Source organism: Mesocricetus auratus, unplaced genomic scaffold (assembly GCF_017639785.1).
Source record: "Mesocricetus auratus isolate SY011 unplaced genomic scaffold, BCM_Maur_2.0 Super-Scaffold_100042, whole genome shotgun sequence".
Taxonomy (NCBI): Eukaryota; Metazoa; Chordata; class Mammalia; order Rodentia; family Cricetidae; genus Mesocricetus; species Mesocricetus auratus.
The window spans coordinates 8,780,301-8,796,335 of NW_024429219.1; the positions used below are offsets into that span (position 1 = coordinate 8,780,301).

General features: G+C 47.7%; 1 protein-coding gene across 1 annotated transcript in view; it reads left to right on the forward strand.

Annotated features, from left to right (window-relative positions):
• The window catches only part of Vps13d (vacuolar protein sorting 13 homolog D), a 214,580-nt gene that overhangs the window by 160,296 nt on the left and 38,249 nt on the right, over positions 1-16,035 (forward strand). The window contains 2 exon segments of the mRNA XM_040735088.1: positions 7,715-7,847; positions 10,988-11,183. Of these exon segments, the coding sequence (XP_040591022.1) occupies positions 7,715-7,847; positions 10,988-11,183 (329 nt within the window).

Below are 16,035 nucleotides of genomic sequence, written 5' to 3' on the forward strand. Positions count from 1 at the left end.
AGGTGGCCTGGGACTAGTTTTCAGAGTCTGTGTGGCAGTCCTAGAGAGATGGCTTAGCAGGTGAGAGTTCTTGCAGAGGACCCAGGTTCAATAACCCAACACCCACAAGGCTCCTCAAACCCACCTGTAACTCCAGTTCTGGGGGGCATCCAACACCCTCTTCTGATGTCTTTGGGAACTGCATGCATGTGGTACACAGGGATACTTAAAGCAAAACACCATACACATATAATAATAATAATAATAATAATAATAATAATAATAATAATAATAATAATAAATGAGGTCTATGTACCTCCCTAGAGTGGAGCTAATTCACCCACTTAGGCAGGCATCATGGCGAGACCGCTACAGAAGGGATCTTTTCTCATAGTCGAGCTCAGTGCTTGGGCAAGGACCTTTGGTACTCGTTGCAAATCCTGGTAAGATGACACCGCTGTTTGGGGCCACCTTCAGCTTTCCTCTGTGTCATAGCATTCTCAGCAGTGGGTGTGTGAGGGCCGAGTCCTCAACGCAGCCACCACCATCTGCCAGGGAAGCCTGCTTACAGCGTGTGCAGCCGCTGCAGGATCAAGTTCCATACACGGCTGTCTTTGCAGAAGTACATGGGGCTGGGGAGATGCCTCAGGTGGTAAAGATGATTGCACACACACACGCACACACACACACAGAGTTCCCTAGTAAATCAGTCAATCAGTGTAATTTTTGTTGTTATTTTGAGACGAGCTCTCTCTACACAACCCTGGTAGTCGTGGAGCACATAGTGTAGACCAGAGTGGCTTCAGACTCACAGAGATCCACCTGCCTCTGCCACCCTGGTGCTGGGATTAATGGCGTACACCACCATGCCTGGTAATCAATGTAATTTTTAAATTAAACATGAAAAACAAAGAGGCGCCTTGCCTCTATGATCCTCGTAATCCACATGGGAAAAACCTAGGAATTGACCGAGCCCTTCTCCCGGTCAGCTGGGGTCACTCTCCCAAGCCTGCCACCATCCTGCAGTCTGGAGCTTTCAGTCTCATAGCAAACCCTACCAGTCCTTTTGAGAGAAAAAGCCAAATCCTATTATGGAAGTGCTTCAAACCACTCTGAGCTTCCGGATTAATCTGAAACAACATCTGAGTTCATAACTGGGTCACGGTTGCAGAACAGCAGAGCCTTGCCAGTTCAGCTGGCATGTGCCTCGGGCCAGTTACGACCCTGGCAGTCTCGAGGCTGGACCTTACTGGGTGCCTTTAGACCTTGTGTGCTGAGATAACCGGGTGCCTGTTGATAACTTTGTTTCTTAATGAGAGGGAGTGGTGTGTCTTGATAAGTGTTTGTCCATGAAATGGCTACACGGGACACATCCCAGGACTGGAGGGCCTCAAGCGTCGAGAGAAGGGAGAAGGGGAAAAGCAAGGTCACTGGCTTGGAGGTGCTGCTGACAGAGAGTGAGCATCCGTCCAGCTTTCAAATGCCTTACTATTCTCAGGGCTCGCTCCCCTGCCCGTTCTGTACCCTCAGGACTTCCTAGAATTGTAACCAATAGAATTGTAACTGGAAACAACCTGCTCTGTGTCCTGTACACAGTAATCTGGGGTTCCTAAATACCCGCTTTTCACCAAACCCCAACTTATTCTTTGTCCCTTTTTTCAGTGTGTGTCCCCATTTGCCCCATCCCTTGGCCAAGTGACAGGTACTGGTTTGGTTTGCCTCTTGTCAATGACAGTTACTGCTTTGGGGTCATTATTTCCTTTAGCTTTCCTGTTCATAAGTACTGTAGAAAGATTCCATGTTAAGACAAAACTCAAAAGAATAACATTTTGAAAGTCGTCTTTTCCTTCTCCACCCCCTCCATCCTCTGCCCCCTTCTCCCCCTCCCCCCCCTTTCTGATTGTATGTTATGCTGGGCATTGAGCCTGAGCAAGTGCTGTGTCACTGAGCGACATTCATAGCCCTAGGACTTTTTTTTTTTAACTGGGGCTGTTTTAATGACACTGAGCAGAAGCGAATGGTTAGGACCTTAGTTTTGAAGTGATTCCAGTCACAACTGACTTGAAGCAAGTTTTCTTGCTAGCAGAGTTGAAAATGACTCTGGAGTTTAAAGTACCATCTGGGAAACTTGTTAAAATGGGCAGACACTGGGCCCAGCACTCTGCTTTAATTACTTCTACAAGCCCTCAAAGAAACCCTCTAGTGTAGGAACCTGCAGATAGGTAAACTGAGGTCCAGACGAGCTAGATGACCCTAGTTACAATGGAGTTGTTAGTGGCATGCAGATGCCACCGCTCTGTTCCTGCGTGCTGGCCTCCTTGGCAGTGCCGCAGAGTGCCCGCCAGCCTATGGCACAGCATGTAGGTGGTCACTCTGATTGTGTGTCCTGGGCACTTCCGAGGGGACTAGGAGCTGTGCTGGTCATGCTGCAGCTGTACAGCCTTGTCCCTGGATGGAAAGAAATCCTCTCCCCCATGCCGGAGTCCTATTGCTTCTTTCTCTTTTCCTGTGAAGTGCAGTCGCCACCTGCCCCGGTGACAAGGAAGATCCTGTCACCAGCAGTCTGCAAGGATCTGAAGGAGGAGCTTTCCATTAGGTAAATAACTGAAAGACGACCCCAGAGAACAGGGAGAAACTGGAGCTCCCGTTCCCCAGCCAAGCACCTTTGGCACCGTGCTTCCTGGTTACCGTGGCGGGGTCAGGGAAGCGGACAGGGCAGGACCCAGGGACACGGTGTGAATTTTCTCCCGCATGCCATCACACAGTCTACTTATTTCTGAAGCCAGCAGTTCAGGGCCAGGCCCCCAAGGCCAGGCTCGCTTGCAGTGTGTCTCTGCGTCCGGATAGCAGGATTATTTTGGAAGGAGAGCCGATGCACAGTGTGTGTTTGCTATTCAGAACAGGCATCTCGAAGTACTTCTGAGTTTTCACCCCTGTGCTGAATGCACTGCTTTATAGAACTTAATGACTTTGGCCGAAATGCACAAGTGCAGCGAGTGCTGACGCTTCCTTCTGCTACAGAAGGGGCACCCACAGCTAGTGCGTGAGCAGGTTCCGAAGGACGTTCTGTTCCTTGGCACCTTTCATCTTAGCTAAGCTGACGTCCACTTGAAGCTTTAAGTGTTTTTGTAGGCTTGAACTTGTTTTTTTAAATGAGCTAGATTGACTTAACTCAGCAAATCCTCTCTGCTCTGGAGGTTTTGAGTATAACCACCAGAGTGTGGTTCCTTACCTGCAGATGACCTCCAGGTTTCCAGTACCTTTCCCATTGGTAGCCCAGTGCATACTCTGCACCGTAGCTGTTAGGACCCCCTGCAGAGACCACATACAAGCCAGGGGATCCTCTGTCATGCCATAGCAGCCCTGTACAATGTGTTTATTCCTGGTTTATCGGCACTGCCTTATTGAGTGTCCTTTATATATCTTTCCTACAGTGAATGCCATGCCACATTGTCTAACCTCACTGCATCCTCAAAAGTGACAGTTTTAATGCCCGTTTTAGAGCTAAAAGTTAAGCCACTGTGCACAGTCTCTCTGTTATTAAGTGTCACCGTTGGAATTTGAACTCAAGTGTGGTTGTCTTTCTGTTATACCATACACATACATATGCCTCTGGACTGAGGTCTTGAAGGCAGGAGACAGCCCACTTGTGACTGCCTCTAGTCCCAGCCTCTAGGTGGCCTCAGTGGCCCTCACTGTGTTGGACTGCTGCCTATTAGATCCGCTGGCCACTTAGCCAAGTGGAAGTTGCTCATGTTTCCCCTAGAACCGCTGAGAGTCACAGCTCCTATGAATACTCTGTATGCAAGACTCCAGCATTCATTTATAGCAAGACAGTGGGGGGGGGGTAGCATGAGGTGACTGTGCCCTGGGTCAGTCAGATCACTCCAGCACTGACCGTCCTGTTCTTGTGAGTATCTCCACCCTGTTGATGATCACCTTCAAAACTGAGGGCCTGACGAGGGAGTGTTTCCCAGCCACAGGAATACAAGGCTGTGGGCACAGAGAACAATGATCCTAGAATCCCTGCCTTTAACAGCTTGCATATCAGCATGCTGTCTGTGAGAGAGAGACAGTGGTGTGTTTTACTGACCCTCTTGGATGGAATTAAAAAGTGGATTTAAAGACGACCACACAAGTGTCCCCAAGGTGATTGGAGGCTACTGTCTTGATCACTGTGTCCATCTGTCTGGCTTTGCTTTTTATTCTGTAAAATGTCTGTATTGGTGAGAGCTAGTCAGCCTCCCATCAGCACAGATTTCAATATCTACCCCTTTTCTATCCTCAAAGCTGCTTTCTGCTGGACAAGGTATCACACACCTGTAATCCCAACATTTGAGAGTGGAGGCAGGGGGATTAGGAGTTCTAGAGCAGCACACTGGCGATGACAAGACCATCTCAAAACCAAACTAAAAGGCTGCTTCCCAGCAGGGCAGATCTTTACATTAGTAACCTGTGACTATCTGTTCATGCTTTCAATTCACAAGTGACAAGCAGCAAGTCTAGATAGCTTGCACAAAAATAGTTTTTATAGCAGAAAAGTGAGAATGGTAAACTGACTTAGGTGTGGACACCTTTCATAACCAAAGTCAGGCTCCTAGCCAGGTAGGGTGTTACATGCCTATTGTCTGAGGCAAGAGAACCACCAGCTTGGACACATATAGACAGACCTTGTTTTAAAAACAAAACAAACAAAAAGTGAAACATCAGTTAAGCAGCTAGAAGAATCTGGCATTTGGGATGAAGGACTAACTCTCCTTGAGATACTTGGGGGTTAGCATAGGCCTTTGTACAGAGAATCCCTAGGAACCTGTTGGTGCTGGGTGCAAGGCAGCTGAAGCAGAACTGGGTATCAGTGACAGCTTTGCCGTGGGCTGCCTCCTGAGCCTCAGATGTCTGAGTGGTCATGGAGGGGTAGAAGGAGATGAGGTCATGTTGGCCATCCTCCTTAAGTAACTTCCCATATTCTCTGAGGAAGAAAGGTTGGTTTTATCTTCACTTGTACTTTCTTGTCAGTGCTTACTCTTTACCAAGATGCTGGAGGCAGCCTGGGTTCTCTAGTGCATCCTGCAGATACTGTCACTGACATGCCCCACGTGACTGTCATCCTACCACCTCTGGGGCTTTAGCACAGACTATGGGTTAACGCTCTAGATCTCCAGTGCTGGCTGGTGCATCTAGGTCACCACTGTTATAGCATTGAGTCCTGTGGCTGCAGGACAGGCTCCAAGGCCTGGGGAGATTGCTTGAAGTCAGAGCTGGGAAGGTTTGAACACCATCCACTGAGCACTCTAACTTTACAGGTGGCCCCACGCTGAAAACGTGATTTAGAGGCTTGCATTTTCTGCTGTGGAGTGTGGGTTGTTAAAGTTAAACCCTAGTGTGGCTGCTCACAGTTCTAACCCTTTGAAAGGGTGATGGCTGTCCTTGGACTAGCAGCTGACTAACCAGCTGGACTGGGTTACTACTGCTAGTCTTGCCAGCCACATGGTGAAGTGAGTACCATCTCCTCACCCAAATGGAGGCTCAGAGCACAGAGCTTTCACAGTGCTCAAGAGGGGCCTGCCTTCTGGCACAGGCCAGTGTGCGGGTTCCTGGCTTTCTGTCCCATGGTGGCTCTCCAAGAACAAAGTCTATCTCCATGATCCGTAGTGATGGCTTTGTAACCTTCCATGGTCCGTCTCATTGTCCTAAAGGAAGATGTCAGATTAGCTGCCATTGACTTTATTTCTGTAACTAACTGTGGAGTGATGGAGAAGGTGGGGCTGAAAAGCAAACTGTGATGGGGATCAGATTTCCAGGAGGGCGTGCCATTGACGCCCTAGACCACATCAGCACTAGAGGGTGTGGGTGGGGGAATAGGAGGAGCTTTCCCATAGCTGAGGCCAGGAAGTACTTGCTATTTCTTCCCCTGTCAGAACTCACCTGCCACTCATGTCAAGAAGCCTCTAGACTGATGGCTTCCAGGGCAGACCTGATATGTGTTAACCACACCCAGAAACCCTCCTTCCTCACCCCACCCCCACCAAATCAGAATGAAGTTGGCCCCCAGATGGCTGCCCAGTATCCCGAGTCCTCCAGGTAGGCCACTGGCCTCCTGTCTTCCTATTGAGCTGTATATCTAAATAACATTCCTGTGCGTTTTCTAAGAGGTTAGTCCTGGGTCATTGGTGCTTTAAACCAGTTGTTTTGGTAGATCCTTCCTGAGAAGGCTAATTATATATTTGATACCCTTCTCTTTTTATGCCTGAATGATGAGGATAAGTACCCTGTGGTTTATTAACTGTCACGTTAAACCTTTTCAAATTGTCTGGTGACAAAACAGAGTTTTATGTCCTTTTTATCCAGCTTTGATGGATGAGACAGCTTCTCTGGGTAAAGTATGCTAGGAAAAACAAAATCCTCTGATTTGTGGGAAACGATAGGTTTGTACTCGAAGTCACGGGTTCAAGTCTGCTGTTAATCTTTTCACCCACTTCCTTTGCGACCTTTGATAAATGAGGCTGGGTACCTGATGGGCACCTGGTAATTGCTGAGTGAGTGAAAGAAGGCATGAGTTTAAGGATGTTCATCTCACCCTTTCTCTTTCCCATCAAACACCATGCTCAGTGCATGTCTGGTGAGCACTCCAAGCTGCACCTTTATCTACCTCTCCAGAGATCTGCTGTCTTGAAGCCAGCTGATTCTTAGAACACAGGGCTGTGTCCTTAATATCAAAGGGGCCCAACTCTTACCTCCTCTCCTCCCACCCCTGGCCATTTTGTATAATCATTTAATTTAAATTTTAAAAAGTGTATATATGTGTGTTTGTGGTGTATGTACATGTGTGTGCCTGTGTATGCACACAGAGACCAGAGGAGATGTCCTGCTCTCTCAGCCTCAACCTCGTTTTCATGAGACAGGGTCCCTCAACAAGATAGACAGCTGGCCAGCAAGCCCCAGCAACCCAGCTATCTCTGGCCAAAGTATGCCTGGGTAGATAAGATCCTGTGACTTGTGGGAGAGAATGGATTTTCCACTTGAAGTAATATTAGGGCTCAAGTCTGTGGCTAACCGATTCACAGCTGCCACACACAGCACTGGAGTCCCAAGTACCTGCACAGCAGTAATGGCAGTTTACAGGGGCAGTAGGGATTTGAACTCTGTTCCCTGTGCTGTTTACAAGTGCCTCACTCCAATAAACCATCTCTCCAGCTCACACCTTTAACTTTTCAATAAATTTTCAGGGGAACAGGCAAAGTAGCTCTTTCCCGAAATCCTTGGGGTTTTCCAGCTTCATGACTATTTCCTGGGGAGGAGACCCACGTTTAGATGTGACATTCTCCTCACAGGTGACTGTTCAGTGTTCTTGGTTCCCCAGCGTTCTGACTGCTGTCCTTTGCATGGGACAAGGATGGAATGTTCCACTTGTAATACTTTATCAGTGCTCAAAAACTTTCAGAGTTTAGAATATTTTGCATGTAAACTGCTTTTCTGGATTTGGGTTATATTGTGGAACAGATGTGTAAATGATTTGAGGGAATTCTTGTAGCAACTCTGCCTCTTGTTTCCCTGTATCCGCCACCCAGGTTTTGAGAGCCACTCTGCTGGGCCAGACAGTATATGTAACTCAGTAGTTAATCTTTCTGTATAATCACAATTTACTGACTCCTAGCTAAGAATGAGGGAAGGTATTTCTTTAATACAGAAAATAATGCTGAGGCTTTAAAACTCTTAATTTTGTAATTTGTTCCAGTTTGCAGGGACGTTATCAGATGGCCTGGGGAAGACAATGGACAATCGGCACCAGTCTGAGCGAGAGTACATCAGGTACCATGCAGCCACCAGTGGAGAACACCTCGTGGCCGGCATCCATGGCCTGGCTCACGGTAAGTTACTTGTAGCTGGGCTGGGGAAGAATGCCCCTCCTGCCACAATTGCCGTTATATACACATCTCAGTGCAAGGGCGTGGGGGAGAAAGCTGGCAGAGCATGGTCCCTGCGAGGTGTCCTGGTGAGCCCACCAGCCACCCGCCCTTTCCTGCAGTTCTTTGTCCCTCTTCAGGAAGATGTGCGTATTGCACTTTCTGCTGGTTCTGCAGTTTCCATTTCCAAGGGCATCGGGTATGTTCCAGCAATCTCCTCAGAATCTAGACGTGCCAAGGAGATGGCCCAGGAGAAGGGCTGGCATGGCAGGCACAAGGGCTTGAGTTTAACCCCCAGCATCTACATCAGATAATTGTGCTAGACCCCTGGGGCTTGCCAGCCAAGTAAAAGACACACTCTCCAACAACCACCACAAGTGGATGACACCTGAGCCTGATCTCTGACCCTGCATGCATGTACACACACCTATACACATGACCGCCGGATGCTTGCCTCTTGTTCCTTCCAAAGAAACTGATGTAGAAATGGCTGCTGGACATATGGCCTTGATATTTCTGCATCTGTAAGACATGGGATTATAAAGCCATGGAATTGCAAAACAGGTCATATGTCATCTCTGACTTTGTCTCAACTCAACCACCAGTTATTGACCAGAAGTCAATGTCGCTCAGCCACACAGAGCCATGTGCTGTCCCGGATCTGCTCTAGATACTTCCTGCTCATAGACAAGTACTTATGTCAGTCTTCATTGGTCATATGGCCAGTGGTATGTAGCTCTTGGTCAGATAGACTGAGTGTCAAGAAAGCCAAGGGCCGCCGGGCGGTGGTGGCACACACCTTTAATCCCAGCACTCGGGAGGCAGAGGCAGGGCGGATCTCTGTGAGTTCGAGGCCGGGCTGGACCGATAGCCTCCAAAACAATACAGAGAAACCCTGTCTCGTAAAAACAAAAACAAAAAACAAAAAAAAAAAAATGAAAAAAAAGAAAGCCAAGGGCCATCCAGAGTCCCCTGACCCATAGTGCTTGCTCAGTGATGCCTGGCATGTTTGGTCAGATCCTAGGAATCATTGACACCATGACAGTCCCACAGAATGACTAGTCCCAGTTGTCTTAATTTTATGATGATGGAAGCATGACTAATCCTATACTTAGGATACAGTGTTTATTGTACTGGGAGGTTTGGAAGAAGATGTCCTCGCTTTCCTGAGACTCATCAACTGTAACTCCCGAGAATCAGGCTGGATGTAGACTTGGGCTGGATATAGAGTTGGGCTAAATTAATCTGATCATAGACTTTTAAAGTAGAGTTTGGAGTAATCATTCAGGAGTAATGGTTTCATCTTTATTAACTGTAACGATAATGCAGTAACTATTAGAGGTGTCTAATTGCCATCCTTTCTTCGCAGAGAGGTGGCTGGTCTTGATTTTTTGGATGAGCACAGCCATGTGCTAAGAAGCTTGGTGATTTGTTCACAGTTGCAAAGTCACAGCCAATCCAGGATTGTGCCAATGCTGTATAGCCCTTCCAGGAGCCAGTTAGGCCAGTCTGAGACCAGAACCAGTGTCATCTCATCCAAGAGGACACAGCCCTGAGCAGTGTGGAAGGAGTATCTCCTTTAAGGAGGAAAAGACTCACATGGTGATAGGACCAGACTCCATCCCACCTATTTGGTTGAAAGCTGGAGTCCTAGCATCTGAGGACCTGCATTCAATAGCCAGGCCCCATGTGGGGGAAGGAAGAGCTGAGTCCTGCAAGCTGTCTTCTGACTTCCTTGTATGCACTTCAGCTTGTGTACACACACATGCACGCGCACACACTCACATACACGCACATGAAATAAGTGAGTAAAAACCTGGAGTCCTGCTTGACCCAGGACCACTGAAGTCTGTCTCTTAAGTCGTGGCTGTGTGGAGATTAGGATGGGGATGTTGCCTCACTGGAGCAAAAGGACCCTGGATCTGAAAGAAATGCTATGAATTCTTAGTACTTTCTCACCCAGCCAGCTTCCTTCCCCAATTTGTCTCACTAGAGCTGAAGAGTGCAGAGAGCTTCCTCACACCCCGACTGTCAGAGGGTAAACATCCTGTGAGTGTCCCTGGCCCAAGTCCTGGAAACGCTCACTGGACAGGGCCTGCCTCTTCCCTGCAGTGCCTGCAACCTCACTCACATTTGCCAACTTGTGGGCACCTCTGGGCATGCGTCAACCATTGCTGTCAGCTTTTAAAACGTTTGAATGCCCTTTTCACTTAGATTGGTCTTTTAAGCTTGACACAACCCCCAGGGTCCTGGCTAGCCTTGGCAGCTGTAACGAATTATTTGGGGTGCCTTAATGGATTCTTCATCATTTACTCTAATGGTCTCAGCAAAACATGCTGCACTACATGAACCATGTCAAACATTGGGTGGTATTGGCCTCCCTAGCAGTATTCATGGACAACTGAAACATGTGGTTAGGTAGCCTCCTGCCTGATGTTTTAGAGGACTGAAAACCTTCCCCAAGGACCCTACTCTCTAGCCTCCTATTACTTCATCCCATCTTCTTCTCTTTTTGTCTACATGCTGCCTAAAACTTGAAATAGAAGAAAAAAAAGGAGGGGCACCATTAACTTCCCATCTTTTTTTTTTCTTAATTGGTTGAATAACGATTTTTATTTGTTTGTTTGTTTGTTTGTTTTTTGAGGCAGGATCTCATTTCTTCCAGGCTAGCCCTGAACTTATTATGTAGCTGAATTCAAGATGACCTTGCATTTCTGGTCTTCTGGTCTCCACCCCGATAGTGCTAGTTTTACAAGTGTGTGCTAATGCTAATGTGCCTGGTTTTTTGTTGCAATGGGGATTGAACCCAGCCTCTGTGGGCGAGGCAGGCACTCTACCCACCAAACTCTTAAGACCAAGGTTTTGTTTTGTTGTTTGTTTTGTTTTAATTATCCAAGACACATGCTCCTTTGATTCTGGTACAATATCCTCTATCTAATTCTGGACTTTCTAGACAAGTCCCCTGGGTCCCTTGACTGTGGTGTGTCTGGAGAGCAACATACTGCCTTTATCATTCTAGATTTGTGAACTGAGAGTTTGGTTTGAAATGCTTTTGGTTTTGTCCTTGACCAGGTCACAGAAACCCTTGTTTTCCCCCTCTCTAGGTATCATTGGTGGGTTGACCAGTGTTATAACATCAACAGTGGAAGGAGTGAAAACAGAAGGAGGTGTCAGTGGCTTCATATCTGGCCTTGGCAAAGGACTCGTGGGCACTGTGACCAAACCAGTGGCAGGTGCCCTGGATTTTGCCTCTGAGACAGCCCAGGCGGTGAGAGACACAGCCACACTCAGTGGTCCCAGGTCAGTGGTCATGGTGACAGTGGATCTCTACCTTTAAGCTCAGGTCTGAGACTTCTCTAGTCCACAGTGATGTGTTTAATGATTTGCTCTCTGCATTAGCTATATGTCATTAACTAAACACACATAGCAGAAATGTCTGACTTGTGCAAAAAAAAATATACGTAGAGGAGGCATGTCCTGGCGTGAAGAAGGGACAGCATATGTCTATAATTCCAGCACTGGGGAGGTGAAGGCAGAAGACCGAGGAGTTCAAGGTCATAGCAAGTTCAAGGGCTACATGACTCCTGCTCTCATTCCATCTACCTACACAAAAAGTGGCATGTGTTTTTCCATAAATACATAATACTAGGTTGGATATAGATAAGCGAATACAATGTCTGGTTCTTTGATTAAAGAAGTCAAACTAGGATTATATTATTATAAGGTTCCCCAAGCTAATTATGCCTCCATGTCCGTCAGCTCACTGAAGGCTGGTGGTCTTTGTTCCTGGACTCAGTGTAGTTCTAGAACACCTGCAGATGCAGTTCATCATATGGGTGGTTCTCTTAGGTTTCCTTCTAGTCAAAAATGCCAGCCAGTCCTCCAGCCTTGGAAAAGCGATCATCCATACTCCCGCAAGCAAGTTAGTGATTCTGCTGTGGGATATTTTTCTTATCTTAACACCAGCTAGGACTGGACATCAGAGATGGTTCATGCAGTACCCAATCCCACAGAACCCAGCCACTTTAAATTAGAATTTGGTAAATGGTCTGTTTTAGCCTCCTTCTCCAGAGAGACAAGGAAGGTTGCTGTTCCCAGTGGGGCTCCACTATGTCCATCTGGAATTCACTGTAGCCCAGATAGCTGATGTTCTGCAGGTAAAGCACTTAACCTCTTTAGAGGCTGGGCTGGGCTGTGCCCACACCTGTTGCTTCTCTAGTAAGATTCAAAGTGGAGTCCACCCCAATTAAAATGAATGCCACTGTCTGTCACCAGAGAACCTCATCAGGGGCATGTTGCTGTAGTAGCAAAAGTGCTGTGGTTATAGACCAGGCCTTGCGATGTATTCTGCCAGAATGTCTTCCATCTGGAAGCAGCTGTTTGGGGGTGGGGGGTAGAGGGTGAGGGCTATGGAGTTTACTTTAAAAGTTAAGCTGCATTCTATTCTCAGATACAAAGCTAAAACAGCCCTGGTGTGTATTTTGAGCATGTATGCAGTAGTGAGGACAGGCAGGCAGTAGAGTGTGTTTCCAGCTAGTTCTTTCTTTCTGCTCAAAGCCCAAGAAGTCTCCTCCAGCATAAAGTACAAATACAGCTGAAGTCCCCCAAACATTCCCAAAGAACTGCTTAGGAGCCGTGTGCTGCTCTTTCAGAGGACCTGAGTTCAGCTCTTAGCACCCATTTTGGGCGGCTCACAACCATCTGTGACTCCAGTTCCAGGGTGTGTCTTTTTCTGAACTCCATGAGCACTTGAACGCAGACATGCACAGACATTTTCTCCCCACATATACACATGATTAAACATTGAAATTTTTAGAAGATGGTTTCTGCCAGGTGGTGGTAGTACATGCCTTTAATCCCAGTCTTGTCATAGACAGGGTTCCAGGACAGCCAGGGCTACACAGAGAAACCCTATTTCAAAAAACAAAACAGAACAAGATTTCTTTGCTGCAAGGGTTATGGGTGTTGACTAACCTTTGCATGGCAGTGGTTTGCAAGCCCCTGGGAGGCTTTGTATCCTTTCTTGGAGCATAAACCATGGCACCATGGTTGCTGTAGGAGTAGAAATATTCTTGTTATTTTTACCAGTCATCCAGCGTTTTCACAGAAAGTTTGACTTAGTGCTATCCGGTTTCCATCATTCACTCATTCATTTCCAGTCAGAAAATGCTGATTGAAAATTTCCTATGAACTCTAGGCGGAGAATACATAAGGATATAAGGCTGCCCCTAGCCTTGGACCACTCAGGATTAATCCAGGCAGCAGGCACAAACAAGCATGTAAAGGATGTGCCGGATGATGCTAGGTGGCCCAGCGGTGATGTAGAGATGCTGCTGTGATGGGTCTGATCAGAAAAAGTGCAGGGCTGGGGAATGGTCCAGAGGTCTGAGCAGTCAGGACACACTTCTCTTCTGAGATGAAGCCTGAAGTGCAAGTAAGGAGTGAGTAGGCAAAGGGAAGAAGGAAGCCTGGAGGCCTCCACCTGCCCAGTCCCGCCCATCTCTGAGCTTTACTTAGAGACAGTTCGGAAAGCTTTGTGGTCTTCCACAGCCACACAGCTGGCTGGAGATGGTAAAGCCAGACTCAGGCCGCCCATCCCCTGACCCCAGCCCAGCACCTGCTGCGTAGTGCCCTGCTTGGACACTCACTCTGCCTAGAAACCAGCCACAGAACTAAGGGAAGGGCCTCTGGGCATGGGCCACTCAAAGGAGGAGTTACCTATCCTCTCAGCTCCTGCGGGCTGGTGACTGGGAAAGCCACAGCAGCTGCCCCCAAAGGCCAGCAGATCAATCATGGTGCCCTCTACTGTACTGCAGAGGTGAACCAGGTCTTCTGAAGCCTTCTCACCAGGTTCCCTCTGCGTGTTGGTCGAGGTCCAGGTTATTAATGGGAAGCCATGGGTTCATGAGAGCAGAGTGCCTGACCCAGAAAGCAACAGGGCAGAGTCCCAACCCTGCTGGTTTGATCTCTAGCCTGTCCACACCTCAGCATTTTCCATCTGTAAATAAGAGGTTAGAGATACCTGTCTGTTAAGTCTACCTCCCAAGGGTTTGAAGCCCAACCAGGGTTATTTTAATATAGAAGCCATGAAGAGTACAGTAAGGCTGGGCAATATTATCTTCAGGTCATGCTCAGAGCTCCCTGCAGGTGGGAAAACGTGTCCTTGTCTCCAGGGTTTGCTCCGATAACACCGCGCTCTCCCAGAACACCCTGACACTACCCAAGGGATAAATCACCCTGGCTTCTTGGAAGTGAGGTAGAGCCATCCAGCTATCCCGGTTGGTTGAGCAGGATCCAGGGGTGTTACTCAGGGTTTTTCCCCACTGTTTAGACAACAGGGACTAACAAATGATTTGAAGGGATTAAAAGTGAGATTCTGACCGAAGACTGACCTGAGCCCAGGGAGCTCGCCAGGAACAGAACCCAAGAGGCCAAGAGTTCTGCCTCTGAGTCCGCACTTGGAAGAGACTCTCTGCTTCCTTTGCCATATTTCATCCCATTGAAGGCTTAGATCTGAGCCATCTATGTTTTAAATGACCCAACTTTGGAGCAGATGATAGCAAAGTCATAAAACTGTGAAAGAGTACTCCTTCCAGTAATCCATCTGCATAGTAGCTTTACAGGAAACATTGGCTCCTTCTCATGTTTATTAGAGCATAGTTTTATTTATAGGAACCCCCCTCCTTATGTCCTTTCAGATTAAAATATTTCCAAGTTCCTCTCCATGTTGGGCATTCCAAAAAGACAGCCACCTAACTTTCTCCCAATGTTCCCATGCATTCTAACAGTCCTTAGGAAGGCATGTGGGGGAGGGAGGAAGAGGGCGGATGACAGCGGCACCTCTGGCCCTGCATCCATGTGGCAGACCAGTAAACCTCCCCCCACTCCCCCCCAGAATTTGTTAACTCCACAAGTATGTGTGGTTTGGAACCGAAACAGGAAGCTCTTTCCAAGGCTGTGTTCTGCTGGCTCGGGGCGTGTCTTTTAGTCTACGTGGAGTGGGCCACATTCGTCTGTTCTCAAGTAAAGTTTATAAAAATGGCACAGATACTCGTGGTGCCACAGAAGAGCAACTGCCCTCTCTGAGCAGACCAGGCCAAGCAGGGCAGCTGGCCTTGGCATGTCTGGGTCTCTGCCTGAATGCATGGTACTGAGGGGGATGCCTGCGGGGGAAGGTGACACTGCCTGCCTGGGCCCACACTTCTTTGTGTTCAGACTCCAGGCAGTACAGCATGCTGGGAAATGGCAGACAGAGATTTATGAAGCTGGGCCCTGAGGTTTCCTCCAAAATATTTCTTTGCCTTTTTAGTCAAGACCCCAAAAGGCAAGCGAAATGGGAGTTGGCAGAACTTGAAATATTTAAACGCATTTAGCGAAGCCCAAGAGTGTTGGGCTTATCTGGTTATTTAAGTTAGATAAGGAGGAAGGGGGGTTTGAAGGATGATGATAGATCAGTGTTTAAGAATATAGCCGTCAGGAATCTCAGGACCCTGTGCCGAGCCCAGAGATAGATTCCAGTTTCTTTTGAATAAGCCTGGGTTGATTTCATGGAGAGGATTTATGTGGGGCATCTTTGACTTTTTTTCCTAAAAACACTCCCAAGACACCACCCAAAATTTATTAACGACACTATTAATGGCCAGCTTTTCCTTAGTTAGGACCCCTTCTGGTACAGCGTTTGCACTTCCCCCTAGCTCTCAGGAGTGGGAAAGAACTGCCCCCAGACCTTCCCCGGTGGTGGTGGTCCTGCCTTGGCCCCTCTTGCCTGCACTGATGTTGTCCATGGAGATGACCAGCAGGCTTGGTTTGACCTGAACCTTTAGGGACTTCCCAAAGAGCAAAGCCTAATAGAATGAAGGTGTTCATGAAAACACATATGTGTTCTCAGTTTCCCCAGCTGTGTTTCTGTCAGGACAGGAAAGCAGTCACCTTGTCTGAACGGGGCCAGAAATTCTCTGGAAGTTCCTGTTTGGTCTTCAGATGGCAAATGAATTTTATGGGGTTTTTTTCCTGTGTGTGTCTTCAGAGGGAAATATTGTTCACTAGCTACTCACTAAACTAACGCTCCGAACATGCACTGGGTCTCTCAGCCTGTGGTTCTGCATGCACTTCCCAGATGTGAACAGGGAGCGGGGATGCGGATGTGCGTATT